At 44.5% G+C, this 27400-nt stretch overlaps 1 protein-coding gene across 1 annotated transcript in view; it reads right to left on the bottom strand.

The window, feature by feature from the left end:
* tmc1 (transmembrane channel-like 1) overlaps positions 1-27400 on the bottom strand; it is a 35345-nt gene that overhangs the window by 5049 nt on the left and 2896 nt on the right. Inside the window, exons 2-15 of the mRNA XM_061260613.1 lie at positions 11750-11791; positions 8625-9084; positions 7811-8002; positions 7379-7469; positions 6609-6690; positions 6212-6318; positions 5281-5379; positions 4643-4785; positions 3558-3702; positions 3082-3276; positions 2511-2690; positions 1638-1790; positions 679-807; positions 22-89 (exon numbers count right to left, since the gene is read on the bottom strand). Coding sequence (XP_061116597.1) covers positions 22-89; positions 679-807; positions 1638-1790; positions 2511-2690; positions 3082-3276; positions 3558-3702; positions 4643-4785; positions 5281-5379; positions 6212-6318; positions 6609-6690; positions 7379-7469; positions 7811-8002; positions 8625-9058 — 2018 coding nt within the window. The 5' untranslated portion in view covers positions 9059-9084; positions 11750-11791. The remainder of the gene's footprint in view (positions 1-21; positions 90-678; positions 808-1637; positions 1791-2510; positions 2691-3081; positions 3277-3557; positions 3703-4642; positions 4786-5280; positions 5380-6211; positions 6319-6608; positions 6691-7378; positions 7470-7810; positions 8003-8624; positions 9085-11749; positions 11792-27400) is intronic.

Below are 27400 nucleotides of genomic sequence, written 5' to 3'. Positions count from 1 at the left end.
TGACCGGGCGTGTCTTCCTACCAGATCATCCCTTGGTTGAATATCAGCCCCAGCACGTTTCCGCTGACATCAAACTCTGAGTAGGAGGGCTTTCATTTGGGAGAAAAAGAGACCCCAAATCAAATATATTCCACACACACACACACACACACACACACACAGACTCTCCCTCATATGATATATATCTTATATTTCATACATTTAAAATCTTATATACATAGTGCTATCCAGTTCCTAAACTGCCTAAACTGTTTGTTCCCAATCGTGGTCTGTGGCAGTCTGTGCTGGACCACATGCATGTCATTCCACACTGTAGGATTCTTAACGGAACATAACTGCACACATTTCCCGGTCTGTAGTGGTACTTACAGATTCTAGCAGGTTCTTGTAGTGGAGCTAAGTGATTCTTAGCTGTAGTCGCAGGAGTCGATAGTGGTCTGTAGTGTACAGAATGTAATTGCGTGTCTCCTGTAGATGCGTGCAGTGGTCCATAGTATCTGCAGTGCACCTATTGAGAATGTACTTGTGTGTTTTCTATAGATATCTGTAGTGGTCTGCAGTGGTCCTGTAGATGTCTGTGGGGGTCTACAGTGGTCTATAGTCCACACGTTCAGAATGTAATTGTGTGTTTCATGTGATAGATGTCTGTAGTGGTCTGTAGCGGTCTGTAAGACTCACAAAGCCGTGCTCCAGGTCCCAGCACCAGCAGTAGTTGAGGAAGCGCACGCAGACCGCCCGCAGGAAGTCACCGATCAGCAGTGTGATGTACGTGGTCATCGTGTCCGATATTATGAGGCGTACAAACTCCTGTCCGCACAGGAGGACCAGGTCAGTGTGACCACATGGTCAGAGAGGACCTCACTCCTATCCAAACCACTAAGACCACTCACACACCTGCGCAGGTACACTTGGCAGTTACTCATTATCAATCTGGATTATTTTTAAATGTTAAAATGAACTTGTGTTTTTCATTGGTTTCTTGGTTTTTGTTACCATATTGGTGGGGCGCTACATCAGTATTTCCTGAGAATCTCCAAAATATGCCCATTATACACACAGCCATGTCATTACATGCCATGTAAATCCATTACACAATCACAACACCATCACATATTGTGCTACCAAATAAAATAACAATTCATTATTTAGCTAAAGCTTTTATCCAAGACTAATTAGACTATTAGACTAAGCAGGAGACAATTCTGGCTGGTGAAATGCCGTTCTCAAGGGCCCAACACCTGCACGGGCCCCTATGTGTCACCCCTGTGATGTGCAGTACCTGTCCCACCATGGTCTCCCAGCACGGGCCCCTATGTGTCACCCCTGTGATGTGCAGTACCTGTCCCACCATGGTCTCCCAGCACGGGCCCCTATGTGTCACCCGTGATGTGCAGTACCTGTCCCACCATGGTCTCCCAGCAGGGGCCCCTATGTGTCACCCCTGTGATGTGCAGTACCTGTCCCACCATGGTCTCCCAGCAGGGGCCCCTATGTGTCACCCCTGTGATGTGCAGTACCTGTCCCACCATGGTCTCCCAGCAGGGGCCCCTATGTGTCACCCCTGTGATGTGCAGTACCTGTCCCACCATGGTCTCCCAGCAGGGGCCCCTATGTGTCACCCCTGTGATGTGCAGTACCTGTCCCACCATGGTCTCCCAGCAGGGGCCCCTGGGGACGTCGGCAGGCGACACGGTCACGGGGAGAGCGGTGCTGTTGGCCGGCAGTGTGCCGTTGTACAGGCTGGCCTGCCACGCAGTCATGTTGAGCTTCACCACGTCCTCTTCCTGTCTCTGCACAACACAAAATGGTGCCCGGGCTAGCAAGTTAGCAACAGCCGCAGGGCCTGGAAACGGTCATACGTGCTAGTCGGTTTGTTGTGTTCATAATGAAGAGGTGGTTGTCTACACTGGACAAATCATAATTCAGATTTTTCTTGGATGGCCGCAACCTATTCATGTGACAACCAATCTGTGTGCCCAACCACATTTTGGACCAATATTGCTGTTTAATAATGGGATTCAAGAAAAAAAAAAAAAAGCATTACCAGACCCATTAGGCAGTTAACTATGCTAATGCATTACCCTATGCAGTATGGTAATGCTATGCTAATGCTAATTCAGCTATAAATGGTAAGTGGTTGGCATTTATATAGCGCTTTTATCCAAAGCGCTGTACAATTGATGTTTCTCATTCACCCATTCATACACACACTCACACACCAACGGCGATTGGCTGCCATGCAAGGCACCGACCAGCTCATCAGGAGCATTTGGGGGTTAGGTGTCTTGCTCAGGGACACATCGACACAGCTCGGGTGGGGGATCAAACCGGCAACCCTCCGACTGCCAGACGACTGCTCTTACTGCATGAGCCATGTCGCCCCCTATATAAGCTATGCTTATATAACAGATGTTTGGCACCCAGGCTATGCTATTGGGGCACCATTATCATAGCCTGGGGTGATATCATATTTTGATCATATTTTAAAGTGAGACGCAGAGTAGGTGTACCTTGAGGTTAATCTGATCCATCAGGGCGATGATGAAGGTGTAGAGGTTGCCGAGAAACAGGGCGAAGATCCGTCCTAGCTGCCACTGGAGGGCGATGCGAGGGTGGTAATTCTCCAGAGCGCTGATCACATCAAAGAGCATCGGGCAGAACATGCCCAACAGTGACATCACCATGTTTACCTGAGATATAAAGATATTACACACATGCACAGAAAGAGAGAGAGAGGGAGAGAGAGAGAGAGGGCTCACATCAGTAGAAGAAGGTATGCAAGTCATTTGGATGAACACATACACAGAGCAGTCTGAAATTATTGGAACAGTAGTAATTTCTGTTCTTTTGGCTCTCTACTCTAGCACATTGGATTTGAAATGAAGCAATGAATGGGAGGTTAAAGAGCAGACTGCCACCTGCAGTTATTTACAGCCATATCCGTGTAGGAATGACATCTCTTTTTAAGCACAAACTTTATGGGACCAAAAGTAGTCGGACAGTTCACCTCTCAGTTGTTTCAGATTGGTCAAGTGTATTTGATGACCGCTTCCTTAGTGCAGGTAGTAAATGGCTCTGTACCTCATTCCTCTCCCACCAGCTGTGGTTCTCCAGGCCCTCTAAGGCAAACTTCTGAGACCGCCTGACCACAAAGTAGATGAGATAACCACTTCCTGCCAGACAGCACAGGACCAGGAAGTTGGCCAGCACCCTAAGGAAGCGGGTCAGATGGATGTTCTCGTCCTTGTGACTCTCCTGCTCCTCCACGATGGACTCCTGGGACAAACAACCCCAAAAATGACCCTGAGGAACATGAGCTAAACCCACAAGGGTTCCTTCTCCACACGGGTCCCTCCAGCTTTATGTCCTGAACAATGTCTATACAATTATGGGACTCAACAAACACACAAAGACAGACACATTGTACATATACTGTATGCACACACATTCACATTACACATGCACGCACAATCAAACTCCCTCTAAAACCCTCCCATACTAAACAGGAATGTTTGAAAGTGACCTCAAAGTGGCCATTTGGGGTGAAAGGGCTGTACCTTAAAGCTGGTGGTGATGGAGGCAAACTTGTTGTCAGCAGTTTCCGGGTTACCGATGAGGTAGTCCCAGCTGGTGAACAGCTTCCAGCTGAAGTTGAAGCTGGTGTCATCCCCGCCCCCTTCCTCGTTGGCATTCCGTGCCATGCTGTCAAGTGACACACATTGCATCGCACCTGGGTCAAAAATGCGTAACTGTTTTGCATCAAATACTCCTCTGCACTTTACCGAGCATAGATGGTGTATTGGAGCCTATGAAATACTCTCAATAAGTGCAAAGCACACCTTCCGGCCCTCTTGGTTGGCTCAATTTCACCAGGCAAGATCAATCGAGCACAGAAAAGCATTTGAATCCAAAACAATTACGTATTTGAACCAGGTCTGGTAGACATTTAGCAGACGCTCCAGTCCAGAGCAACTTACACAGGTTGCATTCTTCAATTTATACAAATGGATATTTACTGACGGTAAGTTTAAAGCGCCTTTGCTGAGAAGGGACTATGGTAGTGCCCCCCCCTGGGAGTCAAACCTGCAAACTGAGGTGTAAGCCCAGTGCAATCTCCTAGAAACCTCAGCAGAGTTCAGAGACATCGGCGAGCATGTAAATGAGCGGTAGGGCTGTGATTAACGGTTGGCTGGGGACCTTGGTCTGTAGCTCAATGGCCCTCACCTGGATCTTTAGCTCACTGAGCTAATCATATCTGTTGTTGTGCAGCGAAGTCCACCAAGGATTCCCTGTTTTAAAACCATAACAGAGTTAGAAAGCAATGCCCACCCACTGCTGTTAATGCTCCCTGCTAATACAGTTATTAACGTGAGCCACTTTATTAAATATACTGTATCACCAGGGAGCATTAACAGAAGAGTGCAGGAATTACTTTCTAACTTAGCGTCTTTCATTTTTACCTAGCAGCTGCGCTAAACACTTTGGATGTGTGCTTGCCTCTATTATATTGGCAAAGACCACAGCAGGCTCCATTTGCATCAGCATCAAGCCATAGAGCAGGGGTAAATATTAAAGACAAATATGAGAAGCACAGGGTCAGACACAAGCCGCCCCATCACCGTGGGATGTGACAGACACTCACGTTCGGATAACCACCATGTAGCTGTAGGCCACTGTCCCCACTCCAACCAGGAAGTAGGACAGGGGCATGCGGAACTTCAGCCAGCCAATGGCACGCTGGCTGCTGTAGAACCCATAGAACAGGACTGAGTACTGGGCATAGCCCTGCCACAGACGGAGAGACAGGCAGACACACAGACACACACACAGACAGACAGACAGAGAGACAAACAGAAAGACACACACCTCTGTTAACATCTGAACCACATGCAATGGAATTCATTCATCTTTTTGAAACACTTTTGATGTGTATGAAACCTATTCCATGGTATTAAACTGCAAGGCAATTCTACGGTTTCCTGGCTAAAGCCTATTAAAGGCCAACTGCTGTACACAACAGGAAATAACAAGTGTGGACTCTTAAGGTGATAAGCACTGAAAGACAGTGAAAGCCAGCTTACGCAGCAGTCCCCCTGGTCTAATAAAAGAAAGCAAATACTTTATTTGATAGGATAGTAACACAGTATTCCTTATAGATCAACAAACCATTATGCACTTTCCTACTTCAAACTACTTTCTCTTTGCTTTGCCAATGATGCTATAGCACTATGCTATTGGACAATAGGAGGGGATAACAACGTGTGATTGGACGGTGCTCACCCCAAAGTCCCACAGGACGGCAAAGTCCATGGCACTGCTCTCCTCCGCCCGGGGCACTGTCTTCCTGGGCATGCTGCCATACGGCTTCCCCATCAGGGCCTGGGCAGACCACAGGACTTAAAACACCCTCTCTCCCACACTCACTACATACCCCCAACCTGAGGAATATAACACACTGGTGTACAAACATAAAGATATATATATATCTCTCTTTCTCTCTCTCACTCACTCACTCACATATACAATCAACCTGAGAAACCATACTTCCAAACTGAGAAAATATAACACACTGGTGTACAAATAAAACAATATATATATATATATATATATATATATATCTTTTTCTCTCTCACACACATACAATCAGCATGTACCTGAGTGTCTTTAACACACACAAACAGGTCATCTGAGGAATATAACACACCTGCACACCTCTGCTTTCATGCTTTTCGGCTAGATTTAATTTCTCAGGCTGGATTTTGGTAAGGAACTAATCTGTGTTAGCTAGACCAGGGGCTTAAGACCTATAGTAAAGTCATTTTGGAATTTACTGTGTGGTAAAGCAAAGACGTTGCTGTTGAGTGCTGATGTAGAAATGCTTTCCCTGCTTATGTGATGAGGCAATTATCCATTTTTAAACTTGGTATCTCAAGGAGTCTGTGTTCATCCCATCTGGGATTACTGCCATATATTTTATAGTATATCTTTTTTATAGTATATATCTTTTTAGTTAAGAAATCAGTGGAAACAGCACATGGAAACAAAGGTAAATTATTATAGTATAAAAAGTATAAGTGTACATATTTTTGGTAGTGAACAGAAAATCACAGTTGGTAAACACATGCTCGTTCAAAACACAAATACAAATACATTAAAAATACAAAGATTTGAGAAGAAATATTTCACAGTCAGAATGCTCTGCTGTTCTTACCTCAGGTACCATGACAAGGCCAAAGGTCAGCCCAAACAAAATCATGTTGATGCCGTACATCCAGCGCAGGAAGATGAAGTACGAGGCAACCGAAGAGCCAAAATGGCCTAGACAGAGAGTATATCCACCATTTTAGATTATTTAAAAAGGAAGACATGGCTCATTGAGAAACATCAATATCTGAGGGTCAGCTGGAATATGAAATATTGATTCCAGTGGAAAATTGTTTGTATTGGATGCCAATATAAATTTGGCTACACCTTCTAGCGCTATCCAGCCTTTAATTACTTCATTGGTTATAAGTGTAACATAGTTCATTGTGTCGACTTGAATCCCTGGGGCATTATAAAATTCGGGTAGCTGATAACACTGCAGTTGAGGCTTTAAATAAGCTTACTTTCAATCTCCTTTATTTTCATCTCCCAGGGAATGCAGGCTGTTTTGAAGTTCTCAAAATCTCTCTGAAACTTCATCCATTTCTACAAACAAATACAGCAATAGCAGACTTTTTACCAACAGATGGCGCTCTTGTACAACAGGTAGAAAATTTACAAAAAAGGACAACCGCTATTACAGATTTGAAATCAGAACATCTAAAGGGGGAGACATGGTCACGTAGTCAATATTGCAAATTGTGTCTTCCTTTGTTGGAAAAGATAGTTTCAGGTCACAGACACAGTCAAGTATTAAATTAGCATTGAATCATTTCCCCACTGAATTGAGTGCGATAAGAAATGCTTCCCAGCATTCACCACTAACGGGCAGGACCCAAATAGCTTGGTATAAGAGGAAGTCGCCCCAGTACTGACCTGAATCATTTTCATGTTTTTTCCTCATGGTTACGGTTAAGATTTGAGTGCTGTTGCCTGTTTCTGCATCTATGAGTCAGGGCAACTTCTGCCTCGAGGCTGAACAACAGAAGCCTGAGGAACACAGAGGAAGTGCCACCATTTTCTGGAAATGGCTTCCTTCCTCAGCCCTGCCCTACCGTGAAGCCCCACACTACTCCTATTCACTGGTGAATGACTGGTATCCGCTGACAGAATCGTACACTCGGCCAGTGGAAAAACACCCATTTTCTCCTTGCGTGAACTTTCTTGGCTGAAATGGCACCCAAGACAAGCCTCATAACACGGTCTCTGTTCATGCAGAATGGAGGGTCCCCACCTTCACCATCATGACTTTGTAAGCGTACAGCCTCCTGCCCTTGCCCATCCCCAGAGCGCCTTCGTACTTCTCCACAAACTCCTGGGATTCCCTGGAACAGAACAAACGCGTGTCGCCTGACTGCCTCCTTCAGGACCGCTCTTAAGAATGCACGATGAAAGCATAAACCTGCTATAAAGACACGGATATATTCGGTAACATCAGGTATACAGCACCATCTCAGTATGAGATACTAGCATACAAAATAGTACAAGATATCAGCATACACCCACGTATTAACAGAATGTTTCAGTTATGATGTATAATTTAGACACTTGGGTGATACTATTTGGAAAGTGACTTAGAAGAACCTGTATTTGACACACCACCACTGGCGCTAAGCAGCAACCATGGACTCACCATGGAGATGGCGTGATTCATTTCCTGTCTCACCTCAGGGTCACCAGCTTCTTCCTCATGGGCAGTGGTTTGGCTCTTAGCGTGGCGATGGTCTTCTTCCTCTCCTCCACTGCCTCTTTCAGCTTCTCCAGCTCCTCCGGAGAGAGCGTCACTGAAACCCCCTCTTCCTCAGACGGCTCCTCTTCCTCCTCGTCTTCTTCAGAGGAGGACTCCTCAGAGGAGGAGCTGGAGAGTTCGCAATGCGATGTGAGCACGTGTGCGTCCGCCCTGAGACGCAGTCGCAGTGCGTTGCTTTGCATTCTTAAGTCTGTTTCTCTGAAGAATGCTTTCGTCATTTTGAGCATCTGAGAAACTGACTTAAAAATAGGGACATCAAGCTCCAGTCCTGGAACGCCACAAGCTCCAGAACATCTGCTTGTTTTTCAGTTTTCAGTGTAGCCTATTTAAAAGCTTCAGTTTTATTTATTTATTTATTTATTTATTTATTTATCTATGTCTGACTGGCTAGAAATTCACACGCCTTATTTTCAATTATATATATATAATATTTTCTAAAATAAGCTTTTTGTAGTAAAAAAAAGAAAAGCCTGCAGCCCTTCAGGGATCTAAAAGCTGGTTTTACGGTGAGTGCTTAAGGACAGTAAGTGGTTCAGATAAGTGGCTCCCTTTTGTCTGCACACTATGGTCATCATTTACATAATATAAAAACATAATTTGAAAGAACTCTTGTGAAACACATGTTTCAAAGCTGGTTAGACTGCATGTAGGCCTTTGTGACTTAGCGACTTAGCAGGAACTGCATGCTTGCACAAGAACAGAAATACCACCTGCCGATCACCGCCCTTACCTCGTCACCACTCTCCTCTTTTTTTTCTTCCTCTTTTTGTCCTTGTTGATCTTTTCAACCTTCTCTTTCCTTTCCCTGTTCTCTTTCTCTCTCTTCTTCTCCTCATCCCTCTTAGCTCGCCGGTCTTTGGTCCTCTTCCTCCTGGACTCACCATCTTCATCCTCCTTCTTGTCCTCTTTCTGTTTCCTGGTTCTCTCATTCTTGCAGTTCTTCCTGTGCTTGGGGGTCTCCTCCCCTCCTTCCCATTCCTCCTGTCTCGTCTTCCCTTCCTTTGCCTTCTTTTTCACGCCCCTGCCTTCCCTCGCTTTCTCCTCCTCTTCTTTGGTTCCTTGCCCACTGTGTGAATTCCCTTTGGTTCCTTGCCCACTGTGTGAATTCCCTTTCCTGGCTGATTTGCGCTCCCTATGCCTCTTCCTCTTGCTCTCCCTTTCCATCTCCCGCTCTTTTTCTGAGTCCACATCTGTATTAGGACAACACATTGGGCATTTAAAGGTACAAAAGGTAAGATCATTGTAATTTCCTTCCTATCATTGAAAAAGGCTCACTGACATGTTGACTCAACCTCTGCCTATGTTTATAGTCCTTATATTCAGGGCAGCACTCCGTAGCAAAACATTGTATCGCTGTACAATAATTCAAGCACATTGGTTGAAAATTGGTTCTAATTCCCACAGCTAATGGCGTTTCAATGTCAGTCCGTTCACAGAGAAGGGGTGGGATAAATATGTTGTGGTTTGAGCGTGTGTGTTGCTGCGATTCCTCTCTTGACCGTTATCTGAAATTACCTATTGTACCTTTAACATCATCATCTCAGCCTCAGACAAGAGCTCCCACATCAGGCCTCATGAAAGGCTGGGCAACAAACACATTTCATACTGAGATAATGTATGCGAACAGGCAGACCGTTCAAAGGAAGCAGACAATTAACCCATCCAATAAGCAGGCAGCAGGGGTTCCCCATTACAGTTAAGGCATCGTAAGGTTATGAGCCTGGCATTTGAAGCTACAACAATAGCTACATATCACGAGGTATGAATACATAAGTGGCCAGTTGGCTTTTAGCAAGAGCTTGAAGAAAACATTCACGGTTCTTCAGGGCCCAGGTAGGGGAAAAGCTGGCATTCTGGCAAGAGGGAAATCATAATGTAAAATTTTCATTGTGCAAAAACTTTGATTTGAGAAAAAATTTGAGACGCCCAGATAAATATTTGCTGTCCATTAACATACAGATGAAGCTATTTAATGAAATTCCAACTCAAGTGCTGATACACCTGAACGCTAGAAAGTGAAATCCACTGGCCAAACATGGAAACCAATGTCAAGTGGATTTGAAAAACTCAATTTCCAATTCAAATTCCAAAGTCTTTTTGCAAAATTACATTTGCATAAAATGGCCATCTGTTTGGACTTATGGGACTCATAACAATGATCATACGGCATCGGACCACAGCAGAGACAATATCAATACATAAATTTGGCAATGGGCAGCCTATAGCCGAGTGGCTAATACACATGACTGGGACCCAGAAGGTTGGTGGGGCAAGCCCTGGTGTTGCCACAATAAGATCCACACAGCAGTTGGGCCCTTGAGCAAGGCCATTGAGCCCATATTGCTCCAGGGGGGATTGTCCCCTGTTTAATGAACTGTAAGTTGCTTTGTATAAAAGTGACAGCTAAATGGGTGTCTCGGTGGCGCAGCCTGTAGAGCACTGACCGCATGCTCATTGCGAGCCGCGACGTTGGCGGTTCGAATCCGACCGTCCGACATTTGTCGCATGTCTTTCCCTCTCTCTCGCTCCCATTCTTCCTGTCTCTCTATACTATATACTGTCCAATAAAGCTGAAAAAGGCCTAAAAAATATCTTTAAAAAAAAAAAAGTGACAGCTAAATAACAAATGAACAAATAAATAGGTGGAAGAAACAACCAAAGTCAGTCAACATTCAGTACCATCACTCTTGTCTTTAAAGTTTACATTTTTGTTGCAGATAGAAGAAACTATGTTATATAGCAGCATAAATATAGACCCAAACCCTGAAAGAAAAGTAACATTTTATATCAATGGAAGATACATCGCTGGATCCTTTTTTGTTTATAAACAAATATAATTTGCCCACAAATTATTCACAAATTATTCTTGTTAATTTGGTGTTTTCTTGCTGGGTAGTGCACATGAGAACCAACTTTGGATTTACATGGATATCTTTCATTCTGAGATGTGTTCACCTATAAGCCAAAGCAAGCAGTAAACAGTGTTCTGAATAGATGGTAAATGGTTGGCATTTATATAGCGCCTTTATCCAAAGCGCTGTACATGTGATGCTTCTCATTCACCCATTCAAACACACACACACACCAACGGCGATTGGCTGCCATGTAAGGCACCAGGAGCATTTTAGGTTAGGTGTCTTGCTCAGGGGCACCTCGACTCACTCAGGGTGGGATCGAACCGGCAACCCTCCGACTAATAGCACTGCAACCCGCATTATATGTCTTGATGTGGATGCAGATCAGAGATTTGAGCTGCTCAAAAAGTTCAATACAGTCCCATTTCCAAGTTGGCCCAGAGATGTGGAGAGACATTAGTTTCTTTGAGAAATGGGTGGGTGCAGAAGTTGGGTCCAGCAACGCAGGACTGCTCCGGCACATGGCCAAATAACCTGGTGGGTGACAAGTCGTAAGTTCCCGTCATTGTAGAGGGATCAGGTTTCTGACACTGCGTAGCCACTGTCCTAGATACAAGAAAGGTCCCCCCTTTGTTAATGGATATGGCCCATATATGATATCACAAACAGAAGCGCCTACCAAGCACCTTTCCAAAGGCATTACAAGTCATCACGTGACTAACTTAATTCTTTGGTTGAATATTTATATTTCACTTGATATAAACACTTTTTTATGACACAATGCAAAGAATTGAGCCGCAATACATTTACATTTTAGTGGATTTTTCTGGTTATGTTTTTAAAGCAGAATAAAGCAGAATCTGTGTGTGTGCGTGTATATGTGAGAGATAGAGTGAGAGAGAGAGAGAGAGAATGAGAGAGAGAGAGAGAGTGAGAGAGAGAGAGAATAATAATAGCAATGGCATCTTATGGTCGGATATCACTATCACTGTGAACTTACCGAACCCTGCAGGGTCAGCATCACTGTCCACCTCGATACTGACTGGAGAGAAAAATAAACAAACAGGAAGCACAAGTTAAGGTGATCAAAGACTGTGATCAAATAAAACGCTGCTTTTTATCTCCAACAAAAACAGGCTTGCTAGATTTGGTGGTTGTGGACCAGGGAGAATAGTGCAGACAGAAGAAATTAATTACAAACTAGCGCTAAAATTTCAATCAATTATTTGGACCAGACCAGACATGTATATAAAACGGACATTCTGGTTATCTGTGTTAACCTAGTAAATCTGTGGCTAGCTATTAAAACTAAACAGCCATAACCTAAACCCTGTCCGTGGCTAGCTACTAAAACTAAACAGCCATACCACCCTAAACCCTGTCCGTGGCTAGCTATTAAAACTAAACAGCCATAACCTAAACCCTGCCCATGGCTAGCAACTAAAACTAAACAGCAATACCCTAAACCCTGCCCACAGCTAGCAACTAAAACTAAACAGCCATACCACCCTAAACCCTGCCCATGCCTAGCAACTAAAACTAAACAGCCATACCACCCTAAACCCTGTCCATGGCTAGCTATTAAAACTAAACACCCATACCACCCTAAACCCTGCCCATGGCTAGCAACTAAAACTAAACAGCCATAACCTAAACCCTGTCCGTGGCTAGCTACTAAAACTAAACACCCATACCACCCTAAACCCTGCCCATGGCTAGCAACTAAAACTAAACAGCCATACCACCCTAAACCCTGTCCGCGGCTAGCTATTAAAACTAAACAGCCATAACCTAAACCCTGCCCATGGCTAGCAACTAAAACTAAACAGCCATACCCTAAACCCTGCCCACAGCTAGCAACTAAAACTAAACAGCCATACCACCCTAAACCCTGCCCATGGCTAGCAACTAAAACTAAACAGCCATACCACCCTAAACCCTGTCCGTGGCTAGCTATTAAAACTAAACAGCCATATCCTAAACCCTGCCCATGGCTAGCAATGCTGTAACATAGCTATGTCACTATTGTGTCCCGGTCAAAATCCCTCAAAACTCAGTCACTACATACAGTACATACAGCCACCCAATGGTCCATTAAACCTGATGACAGAATGCTATGCATGGATTCCCCACCCACGTTTATTCCCTCGGTCATAACTGCAATGAGATTTGAGTTCATGTTCACCCAACTGATTAAATGCATAAGTGCAAATGACATAAAAGTACAAAACTAAGACTGTGTTTCTTTCAGTGGGTGTGCCATCAGAACTATTTTACACTGTCTTATTGTCACCTGCCCATTATATTGAAAAAAGTAATGGAGAAAACCTGCAGACAAAAAGCTTTTTAAAATTCAATTATACAGAATTCGAAACAGAACATTTTGTTTTACCATTATTCGTTTGTTTACTGCATGAATGTCTTTCTGTTCTATTATCAATTTAATATTTATGCTCTATTGAATTTCGTTTTAATATCACAAACAATGTGTTCTTACCTCAAATGGCAATTATAATGACAGTGCAATTTTAAAAGAATCGGTCAGCCAATAAGGCAGAACAATTTGCTGTGATACATGGTCTGTCTGTTTGAATGTGCCACCCCACTAAGTGGTTTAGATAAGGTTGAGAGCATTGCGTGGGAAGGATACTGAGAAATCTTCATGAAATAGCCTCAAGGACCCCGTCTGTACGGTTATGCGTGTCCTGCGCTGAGCTTTGATGAAGACTTCAGTCACTTCCTCTGAATAAACTCTCCGCTGTCTGATTAGAATATTTCACAAACCGCCTCCTTCTTTCGTCAAGGTTGTTTTATACAATCCACAGGCATTGACACAAACATGAATTGCTGGGTCTTAGGAGGACATTCACACAACAGCTAGGAATAGGAGTCCTGATCTAGGATCAGGTTTCCCCTGTCCATAACATAGCCTTATCCACTATATGCTAACAGGGAAGACTGATCCCAGAGCAGCCGTATAGCTTGAACAGGATTTATAAAAAATATGTTCCTTTGACGATTTTGTGTGTTAAGAAACCAAAAGGTGAGGGCGTGAGGTAGCGGTTGCTGATTTTGTAAACTAAGAGGGTTGAAGCGTTCTGTTAATTCCCAACCCCCGCAAGTGTCATAGATGGTCAATACCAATGTGTACAGATGAAATGTAACCGGATAACCTTACACCCGCACCCATTCATTATCAAGCTAATGAAGCATTTGCACATCTACACATGATACAATTTGCTGGTGGCTTCTGTCCTTGGATGAGAGATGAATTCACCGGCAGTAAAACTGCCTGTTCTGTACTGTAGAATACAAGCAGCTAAGCACTGCCATCAAAGAGACACAGCCCATTAATACGCCCCCACTGTCTGGATTCAATTTTGACCAGTGAGGGCATGAGCGAATGAGGGGGGCTGCTGAATAATCTATGGCCAATTTGCGGAACTTGTGTTAGTATCCTTTGTGCGTGTGCGTGGGTGTGCATGCATGTGTATGTGTCTCTATGTTTGTGCATGTGTGCGTGCATGCATGTATGCGTGTCTTGGAAGCAAGGGGGATCAGACACTGTAGGTCAAAGGGCAGAGGTCACTTTCTTTCAGTCCTGTCTCTGGCCAGAACCAACAGCTCCAGCTCAATAAGGGTCAACTAGTAACAGCTCTGGGTCACACGCTATAGCTTATATTGTCAAGAAAAGCAAAACCAATATCACAATCAATCCTCGCACAGTATTTGATCCTATAATTACTCACAACTGAAAGAAGACTAAAAACAAGTTGTTAAGCTCATTACTGTAACAATATTCATTAAACATGTAATGTAACATAACAATAAATATGACAAACTGTCATTAAAAATGCTTTAATGCTGGATATGATCATTCCATAAGCAAATCAAGTTTTTAATGCATTCCAGTCAAGTTCTCTCTCTGTCACATGACTGATAAGCACAATTTCATGTGAGAACACGGAAAGTGGTACATGAACAGGATAGCAGACTGGATATGGCACATACTTTCACATACACACACACACACACACACACACATACAAAACTTACTCCAAATAGTAGCTCATCAGAATAATGTCATACATGACACACATCACATTAGCACAAATACTGTTGCTTTACTAATAGACAGGCTGAATGCCTTTTAGCAAGAGATATTCTATAAATATAAACATGCTTGAGGGAGTATGTTTCCATTAATCTAACAGGGATTAGTACCTTGTAGCTCACAAACATTAGTACAATCTTACATTAGCAGAGCAGAGAAAATGTTTATTATTGTGGCATCTTTCATGTCCAACTGCAAGATAGTTGTCCTCCACCAGGTGCATAACTAGGAGACAGAAAGGTCTGTAGGATGCTTAAAACTGTTAATATCCCCATGGCAATACACATTTAAAAGAATGTTGTACACCATAACGAATTCAACTCTGGTTGTGTTAAGTCATCTATGGTAATCTAGCTGGAACAACATATCCTCTTAGTAAAAAGTACTCTGCTCAGAGTTTCTTCCACAAATTTAGCAGCGTAGGAACAAGCTTCCTGGCTGACATAAAAATAAATATTCGCGTAAGAATCCCGCGGAGGAGAGGTATACTCCACCTACTGAAAATCTGAAACGGACACGAGGCCTACGTTACCATCGCTATCGGCTGTGATGAGCTTCTCCCGCGGCATCGTCGTCCTGAAGAGGCGGCGCGCTCCCTGGACCTAGCGCGTAATGAGCATTTAACCCGAGCCGTTTACTTTTACCCCAGCGACCTTTCACTGGCGCTAATAGGGCGACAACGCCGGACAATACCGAGAGAAACCTGAGCAGAACTCAATTTCACTGCTCGTCAATTATTCACGGGGATTATTCTTTGCGTTCTTTATGAATTTATTTATTTATTTATTTTTTGAAAGGGGGGGGAGGGGGCAGTGGGGCTTTGCCAAAAAAGTGATGCTGTGAAAGGTAGCAGGCACATGAGGATCTACTCGGAAGAGAGGGGGAGGGAGAGAGAGAGAGAGAGAGAAAGAGAATAAGAGAGAGCAGATTTAACTTCTCAGACCAAGTTTCTGAATTCCTCAGTTGGCAAGACTGCCCTTGAGACCAAGATATAAGGCACTATAGCACAGGTCTTGCATGTTCGAGTCCAGGCCAGGCTGTGCCACTTTAGCTGGGAGCCCAGTGCTGGAGACCACATTCCACTATTTGTTCCATCTCAACATGGGAAGGGCTTTTTAAACCCAATGATCACTGGGTTACCACTATAGATCGTGTACCAACAGGTTACCACTGTCACCAGTGAGACACCATCACCTCATTGGCATGGCACCCCTGTAGTACTTGGGGTCAGAATGAAGCAGTTGATTCGATGCCTTGTGGAGGAGGGGCCAGATGACAACCTAAAGAAACATGATCTCTGAGCCAATATGTAGAAATAATGCCTCTCATCTCAGCCTCACACCCACAGGAAACCCCCTGTCACATACCGGCAGAGATAGACACAAGAGGCTTCTCGAGTGAACTGAACTGAAGAGTCCCCCAGGAACAAGTAAAGAGAAGGGCATATTCAACAGCACCGGAATGTCAGGCAAACACTTTAAAAGAAACAGAAACCTGACTGACTGTTGCAGGTGTGGCAACTGTGAAGGAGTCCACTGTTTGCAGCAAGTTACATACCTTCACTTATTGCAGTGTTAACCCACCACCAGCCTCACAATATGCACACAAAACATCACCTGGTGACTCATCATATCACAACATAGCATTTTTCACTATGTCCAGGCACAAGCTGTTCCCTCACAGGTGAAATGGAGACTCCTAGACCTTCGGGCTGGGGGCCAGCCCATGCAGACTGGAATCAGGAAGTGATGATTGTAATTTGCTGATATCAGTGCTAGAAGAAATGTTATGAAAGGGGAAAAATTAAGCAGCGTTCCTGTCAAGGTTAACTTCATTAGTCCCTAACCTCGTCAGACCAAGTGGTCTGGTGAATCAGTTTGCGTCAATTTGTGCGCTTGTCGTTGTGTTCAAAGGATGCTGTCCACAAAATGGCCACAAGAGGACAGTACGCACTCTTAATCGCGACATTCATTACTTACGTAGAGCAAGGTTTTGGGGAAGCACCTGAAATAACTCAGAAACTCCCTACGCGGAAACTACCATAAATCTGTTTGCACAATATTTGCCGCTCCTGATACTTTACCTTATCTGTGCTATGTACATAGTACATGCATTTCCAGTGAATGCCTGGTCTGGTTCTAGCTTACAGGTCAAACACACACCGCATATGTACTGTATAGTGACTAAGGAAGCAGTAACATACGTATTATGACGGCTACCAATTCTCACGGGCGGACAGGGCCAACAGATCGTGTTCCTGTGCTAAAATTAGCAGGAGTAGAGGAAACCTTCTGCAGAGGGAGGCGATTTTCGGCGCAACCTGATCCGCTTTAGCGCAGCTACGGGACAGACGGCTCCACAGTATTGATCGGTTTTTTTTGTTGGTTTTTTTCCAAGCTATCAGGCTCTGTATTAGAACAGGCTTTTGCCATGTTGCATTCTGGGGTGGATTCAAGAAGAGGGCGGTGGGTTTATCAAAGGACAACCGAGCCGGAATTTAATTACGCTTGGATTTACGGTGCCTCCTAAATAGTCTAAACTACAAAGAGAGGTATTTTCCTTGGCTGCACTTCGATTCTTCCAAACAGTTTATCCTCCTGACAAATCCATCACCTCGGGCCTAATGTATATAGCACTTTTTATTGCCTGGTCACTGACCTTTCTATTGACACTGTCAATGCTTTCTCTGAACTGTTACTGGGCTGGCCTTTATTGATTGTTGTGTTTACATGTTTCCCTGTAACCAATATGCAGGCTATCAACACTGCCTTCAGCCTAGATTATGAGTACTGAACATTATTGGTCATCATGGCTGCTGAGTTAGTCCCACCCCTTCACTGCGAAGTGCTTTGAGATCAGCAGGTGTGAGACGCTATATGAACACAATCCATCAGCGTCTATCAACACAGTAGAGATGGTGGAAGATACGAAAACCTATGATGAATATGTTTCATTTTATCTGGCCTTTTTCCACATTATGTTGCACGCAGACCGGTCTCTCTTTCTCTCTCTCTCTCTCTGCCCCACCTCCCCCCTTCAGTATTTTCTCCAAGCCCCCTCAACGAATGTAAAGCAATTTTGAGACGGTGAGATGAAAGCCACTGCATAAACACAATCCACCATCATTAGCCGCACAGGTAGGAGGAATATGAAACCTGATCCATTTTCCAGTGAAGTGGAGATGCATTTTACTCCACCAAACCCCCACCCCCTATCCCCATCCTCCGCTCTCCCATGTATTCTCTCTGAAGCAATTGAGATTTGCTGTCACTCATCTGTCAGGATGGCTCCTCCAGGCCACTGCTTGCTTTTCAAAATGAATTTTGGTCTTCACATAAATTCAGGTGCGGACTCTTCACACAAAGTCATGTGAGGAGTCTTAACATGAAGTCAGGTAAGTAGTCTTCACATGAAGTCAGGTGAGTAGTCTTCACAGAAAGTCATGTGAGGAGTCTTCACATGAAATCAGGTAAGTAGGCTTCACATGAAGTCAGGTGAGTAGTCTTCACATGAAGTCAGGTGAGGTCAGGTAAGGAGTCGTCACATAAAGTCAGGTACACATGAAGTGAGGTGCTATGAGAACATGATTGATCGGTCTCTACCTGGGGGTAAGAATCCTTTAATTGGGACACCGGTAGACTGGGAGAGACTCCTCCCCCAACAGCCCCTCTGGCAAACAATGTCCTTGTTTTTGAAAGAACGGGGGAGGGTGGAGAAAGAAGGGATAAGAAAGAGGGAGGAGGAAGAAGAGGGACACAGCAGGTCATACTCCTCGATACTTTTGCGGTTGATCTTCAACGCAGATTGACATGGTAACCCATAAAGATCCTTATTGATGGATGGAAACATGACAGAATGACTGGTGCTAATACTGTTAACCTTCTATTTGACCCTGAAGGGCAATGAAGCAACCTTTGCAGGAGTTTAAGCTTCAGGGTTAAACCCCAAAACCACAGAACTGTATTTCTTTTAATCTCTTTTTAATCTTTTATTCTTTCTCTGCAGAATCGACACCCATGGGACTTGCAGTGACTCACAAATTACCTCATTAGCAGAGATAGTTTTACTTCACTGGGGCTTTTTCTGTTATAGTACATGAGAGAGAAAAGGAGAGAGGGGCAGAGAGAGAGAGAGAGATAGAGAGGGAGAGCGAGATGTTGATCACTGTGATTCACCCCTCCGTCTCACTCCGTTCACAACCGGAGTGCATGTCATTCATACTGCTGTTGTTGCATATTTTCCTCAAGGAATGAATCTACAAATGTATAATTAACTTTCTTTGAGTTCCTCTGAGTTTAATTAGAATATTTTTGAGATTATCCCTTTTGGCCAAACTCTTTAACATAAGCAAACCGAAATATAACTAAACCAATGAAAATGACACTAGTCAACCTTGATGTTGGGTTGAACAGGTCTGCTTATACAAAGATGCAAACACATTTTGAAAGACACTTTTATCCAGCACAGATGATTAAAGCAGCTCTTTCTGAGTATAGTCTGATTATGTAACCGAATAATTAAAACCGAATAATTTTCATTCTTACAAGTCCTGTGGATGAGTAATATCAAATAAAGGTGGGTTTAAAGCAACAATTTCTGTCTGCAACTCAGTCAGTGCATCATTGGATTGAACCATGGTGATTTGGAGGATTGCATGAATTGAAGACGGATCAATAATTACAAACAAGGGTTCCTATATTTGCACAGACATTTTCAAAGAGATGGTTGAGACTCTCAATAGGGTTCATGTGGGGCCTCGGGTTATAATGGACACTAAACGTTCATCTCAGAATACACAGAACAGGGTGTCATTCCATTTAATTTAGAAACACCGGAAGCTATGTGACCACATGCATGCATTCCGACGGCTAAATGCACAAATCCTTAAATAACCAAGGGGGATTCCTGCTGACAGGAACCTCCATGTTTGTTTTGCTGCAGGTCTGGAGATGGGAGACGAAGAAAAGTTTTTAACACCTGGCAAGGTGAGGACAAAATTAGGCAGGCAATCAGGAAAACAGCTTTCAAGGCTCCATTTAAAACTTTGTAAAAAAAACAATAATAATCTCAGGGCCATATAGACTACAGCTGCCAGCGTTTAACAAAGCTGCAATTTTCTTTATCTCGATTCAACAGAGCTGCCAGCTTTTAACGACTAGCTGGCCACTTCTCATTCACCCTGTGAAGAGAACAGAAGCACCGTTCTCCTGCTAAGCGTAAATAAAATAATCAGGGACTGGAATCCGGCAGGACTGGGAGGCGATACACGCAGTAATGGTGGTGGGTCTACGCAAACATTTTTTTAATGTGTGCGCTTTTCCTTGTGTTGCATTCGGTGCCAAACAAAAGAGGCCCTTTGCGCAAGAAAAAAGGAAAGGATGACGTTACGGTAGTTTCGGATAGATTACTCACGCGCTGCTCCTGCCCTCCTGGCGTGTTCTCTTACCTGACCTGTTCACTCAGAAGTACCTGGGTGCGCTGGAAGCAGAGGACAGGGCGGGAGCTTGCGGTGTTGTGAAATGTTGGGAATGCTCACCCCCTGGAGATAGCGATTGCAAAAGCACGTTTCAAGCACGTGCCTCCATGCGTCTGAGGGAATTAACCACTACAATGCACCTATATCCTTCCAGTCTTCCGCAAGATCTCTCCTCGACTGTGTATATTATGAAAGAGCCTTGGTTGCTGTTTCTCAATACGACAGATAATGCACTTTGTGCAGATTATACTTTATTTTCATTACCATTAGCATAATAACCAAACATCTCCAAATGGGTCAATAATGATACATTGTTTTCAATTGTATTATGCAGATTTTGGCCTTGCCAGAACAGGACAGTCTGTGCTGGAGGTATCTGGTCCTGGGGTAATGGCAGGCTAAGCCCATGACTCAGGGTCCCTGGGGCAGCAGGCCTGTTTATTGCACCGGGCCCCTCAGCTTTACAGTAAGGGGGGGGGTGACAGAAGCCAGGCGGCGGCAAGAGCTCACGCACGTGGCCAGCCCAACTGCACGAGGGAACATAAACAAAGCAGCACAGGGACATCTGCTCCCAGACCTACAGGAGCAACAAGAGCGCTGCTATTCAGCTCACACACACACACACACACACACACACACACACACTCTCATTCACACTCCCGTTCACATACCCACACACTCTCACACACACACACACACTCACATTCACACATACACTCACATTCACACCCACACTCTCACGCTCACACACTCCCGTACACACACTCACATTCACACTCTCACTCTCACTCTCACTCTCTCACACACACACACACACACACTCACATTCACATTCACATTCACACCCACACTCTCTCACACTCACACACTCCCGTACACACACTCACATTCACACCCACTCTCTCACGCTCACTCACACACACACACACACTCACATTCACACCCACTCTCTCTCTCACACACACACACACTCACACTCACATTCACACCCACTCTCTCTCACGCTCACACACTCCCGTACACACACTCACATGCACACACACACTCTCACGCTCACACACTCCCGTACACACACTCACATGCACACACACTCTCTCACGCTCACACACTCCCGTACACACTCACATTCACATACGTACACTCTCATATACACACACTCTCACACACACACACACACTCACATACGTACGCACACTCTCTCACATACACACTCTCACACCCCTGTACACACACACTCACATTCACATACGCACACACTCTCTCTCACACATTCCCATACACACTCACATACACACACACTTCCATTCACATACCCACACTCTCTCACATACACTCTCACACACTCACACTCCTGTACACACACTCACATATGCACACACACTCTCTCACACTCCTGCTGTATAACTAAGAGTAGGTAGAGCGCAGTTAATCTTTGACCTCTCTGGTACCAGCAAATCAGAGTGACAGAGAGGATGGCCAATCAGAAGTAGAGAGGAAGGCCATTCAGAGATGCAGGGGAACAGGAAGTGGGGTGGGGGCAGAGGAGCATGAGGAAAAAAAGAACGAAACGGGATCCACTTGCATGGTCTCTTTCACAAACTTCCTGTTCGACTCCTCAGTTACCGCCAACCACGCCACAGCGACTAGACTGAGTCACTCTGCTTGAGATGTCTCAACTGCATGATGACAGGATGTAGGTCAAAGCGAGGAACACTTACATTCTGTTCCCAGTCATACGCCCCGCAACGTGTTCCTGTAGATGTTGAGACTCAAAGAGACTTCAGCTCTGACCTGCCAGGTTGCAGTTCCCGTGTGTGAGTAAATGATTGAACTAGGGCAAAACATGACTGTTTCTGTGAGTGCAGCCCGGCCCATTTCAATCACTTATTTTTCTCCTCCTTTTTCGTTTCCTTGCTCCTGACCCAGAAATAAATTGAGGTCAGCCATCTTTAAGGACATTCCAACGCCTTAAATGTTCCTACCAGCAGCTAGAGGAACTCTAGCGTCAGCGCAAGTTTTTTTCTTTGGAAAGCCTGACATGAAAAAGATCGAACTGTGGATCCACCTCCCCCCATCTGCCACAGGTCCGCCGTGTCCGTAGCTGACATGGCTTCAAACTTATACTTGAAGGAGCAAGGGCATTCCATTTGCCTAATTCACGTTTTCTTGATTTCCCCCATCTTTACTTTTTCTTTCATCTTTTCCTAGCCTCTCCTGATGGGGGGAGCTAGGGGCAAGAAAAGGATAGAGAGAGAAAGTGAAGAAAAGGGTATTGGAATGAGCCCTCTGTTTCAGTTTGAGGGGTGAAATTGAATCACCCCCAGCTCAGCCGTGTGAAACTCTTACCCCAAAGGGATTTTCCCTCAGGCTGTGAAACGGAGGTATGCCGTGAGGGTGAGGGATAACCTTGAGGAGGCACGGGCAGCCAATGATTACATAACGACGCACAGACCTGGAGAGTCTTTGTCTCACCTCAGGACCTGCCTACAGACTTATGGTGGTGGTATGGTGACGGCTGTGCACGTCACCAGTTAAACCTGCACACGGGCCTGTTTTACTACTCAATACGCTCTTCCCTTCAACAGTGATGAAGTCTTGCTGGGCCTGATTGTTCAGGTGAAACACATGCTACTTTTTATTGGTCAGCCTCTATTCATATATTAACTAAGCTTAGAGCACACATATTGTCTATGTGTTGACATTTTGTCAAGCTGGTAAGCAAGGATTTTCCACAATAGCACTGTATATTTATTATGCCGTTTAATATTTTATACTTATTGTTGTGTATTGGGGCAGCATGTAGCCTACTAGCTAAGGTACATGACTGGGACATGGAAGGTTGGAGGTTCAAGCCCCGGAGGAGCAACGAAAAGATCTGCAGAGCTGTCGGGCCCTTGAGCAAGACCCTTCACCCTCCATTGCTCCAGGGGGGATTGGCCCTGCTTAGTCTAACCAACTGTAAGTCTATTTGGATAAAAGTGTCAGCGAAATAAAAAATATATATTGCTTGTTTGTAGTTACTGAGTGAAGAGTCCATAACCAGTACTGAAGTTAAACACTCTCCAAATCGAGACAAAAAATATATATTTAGGCCAGTTGCCAGGACATGGTGTTATAGTTCATCTGTTAATCTGTTCATCTGTCAGGTTTCAAGCTGACAGAATGCTGGTTCCACAAACAAACAACAGATCAAACAGCAATATCCAGGTGAGCAGGTCATGAAACCAGTTGGAAAACTATGATCGTCATTAGCACCTGTCTCTCAGGTTATCAGACAACTCCCTGACATCAGGCTACCAGACTCCTTAGGGACTCAAATGTTTCATTTCTTAAGGAAATTCAGACACAATGAACATGTGTGAGAATGTGTTGTAACCTGTGGAGACTGGGTAAGAATGTGATTGGTTCCCTTATCTGGAAACATGTACCACCTCATCTTGATACCTGCGAAGGGAATTTCAGGTCAAGGGGGACTTGAGGTATAGGGGGTCAACTGAGGGTTAAGGGAGGGGTTTGTGGAATTTGGACCTGACTTGCCATGTTTCCTAGAATCCCCATTGATTAGAGGACGCCCTTGACCTACTCCCCAATCAATAGCCGCCCTCGCACCCTTGGTGATTCCAGCACGGCCCGGGAGGGTCTCACTCCAAAGCGCTGAGACTGGGCGGGGTCTGCGTTTCATACGCGCTAAAGAGCTTATGCAGTGTTACACGGCTTATGTAAATGGATAAGCATTTCTCCAGCTATCCAGCTACATCCCATTATCGACGCTGTGGCTAAAGGCCGTTTTACACGACACCGCGCTCTCCTACCCCGTCGGTCAGACTGTCGCCCTAACTCGTGGTGTGCTGGCAGAACTATCAACAATTTAAGGCCTCTGTATGAACTGGACTGTCACCGTGGAATGCCTCTGCACCGCCCTGTACCCTGCACTGTACACACAAATATGCCACTGTACACAGCTGAAGTAGACTTTCTATGAGAAAAGCCATTCATTTGTGCCACCTCAGCCTTTCCTGAGATACATTCTTCAGTACTTCAGGGCTTTGTATAAATCAGCGGCATTGCAGAAGCATTAAAGCTCGCCGATATAACTATACGTGCACTGTCAGCATTACATTCATCATACTCCCATAATGCCGTTTGGCTCTATTAGGGTGCAGCGATGTCACTTCCCCCTCTTCAGCCAGTGTTGCTACCAAAACAGATGATATCTCTTGAGAAGCAGCTACTTCACTTCTCCCGAGAGTGCAATGCTGGACAGAGTCCCGCCCAGCCCGGCTTGTTTTTGCAGCTGTTGTGTTGGTAAACTGCAAAAGGTTGTAGCTAAGTATCTGACACAAACACACACACACAGGCTTTCATACAAATTCCTCTCACAGACAAGTGCATTCCACGTGCATACATCCACAGACATATACTTTAAAGATACATACTGACACACATGTAGACACACACACACAATAAACAGTCCCAATCATGAACAACAAACACGCGCTCACCAAACACAAACACACACGACATTAACATCCACTGAATGGTCATGTTTACCCCTGTGACAGGCCATAAAGCACTATTAACAGCTGCTGGGAGAAGGGGCGTAATGCAGATGAAAAGCTTGTTTTGTTTGCTGCCCCATCTGATTCACATCACAAAGTAGCCTACGATGACACATAACAGCTGAGTGAGCCAGAGTCATACGAGCAGAGAAGCAGAGAGAGAGAGGGAGAAATGGAGAGAGAGAGTAAGAGAGACGCCTGTTGAGGGGGCGTGACAAAAGAGTGACAAGAAGTGATGGAAAAGGCATGTCGGCAAAGGGTGGGGAGGGGGTTTCAGGGAGGGGGGTCCGAGGTGTCATGTTTTGCTCACTCATAGACCATACACCCAGAATATCTTCAAACAAGCTCCAGAGGCAACTGGGCCACAGGTCACAGCTGTTCGGAAACAGCTAGAAACAGAGAACAGAGACCACCCCCCAGCACTCGGTCCCCACCCCACCCCTACTCACACACTCTGTGGACCGTAGGCAGCGTTGACCTCCCCCCAATGCTCTCCAGGCTGTGTTTACTGGGGGAGTGGCTGACTCTATCCTCTTACACGTGTGCCGTTCCCAACTTCTAAACAGTGGGAGACGTTTGAGGCAAAGGCATTGCCTGAGAACGCCTTTTAATGCCAATTAACTGTCTCCCGTGGGTGAGGGGGAGGGAGGAGTGGGGGGGCTTGCCAGCAGTTTGCGTCCCATGACAGCATGTAAAAGTGCAGTAGGCAGATGGCCCACATTCGCCTACTCTGTGGAACATAATAATCTTCTTTGCGGTAAAGAAGTATCAAAATATCCCATTTGGGGAGGAACATAAATTAAATTCTGACATTACACACTTAAAAAGAAAGCCAATGTATTACAACATTTTTTTACGGATATACGGATATACAGGGCAGGAAATTGCCATGTCTCACTGACTGACTGCATGCAGTTAAAAGGTACAGCTCCAGGAAAGCTCCAGAAATATATTCTCAGGAATTCTAGGGAGTTCCAGCAACCGTGCCTGCGCGGGTGTTTCCAAACGAGGGACCAATGTCAAAAACATGATGGAAATACTCTATTCCAAGACAGACAGCAGGCTTGAACTTGCCTAACCAGATCTGTTTTTCCTCTGTTGGCCTAACATCCCCCCCCCCCACACACACACACACACACACACACACTCCTCATGAGCAGAGGAGCTCCTGGAGGTCTCTAGTTACTGTACCTCTCAGGAATTTCAGACCACTACACATGAAAGCAGCACCCACTCAAGGAAGCATCACATGATGAGCTTGGAAACATGATGAAAAAGTGAACATATCGATCTGTTCTGAGGACAAGTCATAACTTGTGGGTATGAAGAGGCATTAATCAAATATGTTAACTCTACATTACTCAAACATTACACCATTAATACCATACAGTGTGTCCTGAATTGGCCAACACTTCATAATTAATGAGTTTCATCGTAAAAATAAAAAAATACAGGGATATCAACCTTAGTCTGCTGAACTAATATGTGTGGGTGCCTTGAATAGAGTGTCACCAGTTTTATAAGGAAAATACAATTATCGCATGGGAATGGTTTACATAGGTTGACATGCGTAGTTCAATGGGGAATACAACTCAAAACAGAAAGGAATCCATGGAGTACATCAAACCCACAAGAAACCAAGTGCATTGCCTTTACATCTCTCCTCTTTATTTACCCTGAAAACATGCTGGCTCTTTAGCTTAAGTTTGAACAAATAACCCTGAACACAATTTGAGGTCACCAGCAGTTCCAGGAAAACTGGGATGAGATATGGCTGTTTGAGGATCATGTTCAGGGGATGTATTGAACTGCTTACAGGTACAATTCAATTAGCAATAACTAAACATTATGGATCTATCTCTGGATCTATATCTATGGATCTATCTGTGTGTGTGTGTGTGTGTGTGTGTGTGTGTGTGTGTGTGTGTGTGTGTGTGTGTGTGTGTGTGTGTGTGTGTGTGTGCGTGAGAGAGAGAGAGAGAGAGAGAGAGAGAGAGAGAGAGAGAGCAAGAAAGCAACTTTTAGGAATATTTTAATAAGATTGTAGAAGAGCATACAAATGCTTGATAATGGGAAAAGATCACTCGAACGACCTTGCCTCTCGCTTAGAGAGTATTTTGTGCTGTAGGAGATCTTGTTTTGGCACATGCCATAGTTTCTGTCCCATGCATTCCTTGGAAAGGAAGTTTAATTATTTGGAGTGGTTTCTTTCCTCGTGACATCATCTCATAACACTACCCAAATTTTATTCATAGTAGACCAGTTGTGTACTTGCCTTTGTAAGGCCTTCGAAGAATGCACTTTTACAAACACTTCATATTATAATAGATTTAACCCACTAGGAGACCCAGAAAACAGGGAATCTATTTAGAGCCATAGACCTCGAATAAATAAATCTGCCCAGAGTCATTTTAATCAATCAATGTGGCGTTTCTATTCGTTCCGAAGAGAAAAGCAGGCCGTTTGACGGTATAAAGTAAATAGGCTAGTGTTACTCAGTAA

Source organism: Conger conger, chromosome 11 (genome assembly GCF_963514075.1).
Source record: "Conger conger chromosome 11, fConCon1.1, whole genome shotgun sequence".
NCBI lineage: Eukaryota > Metazoa > Chordata > Actinopteri > Anguilliformes > Congridae > Conger > Conger conger.
Note: the sequence above shows the minus strand (reverse complement) of the source record. Positions and strands in the feature narration are given on the sequence as shown.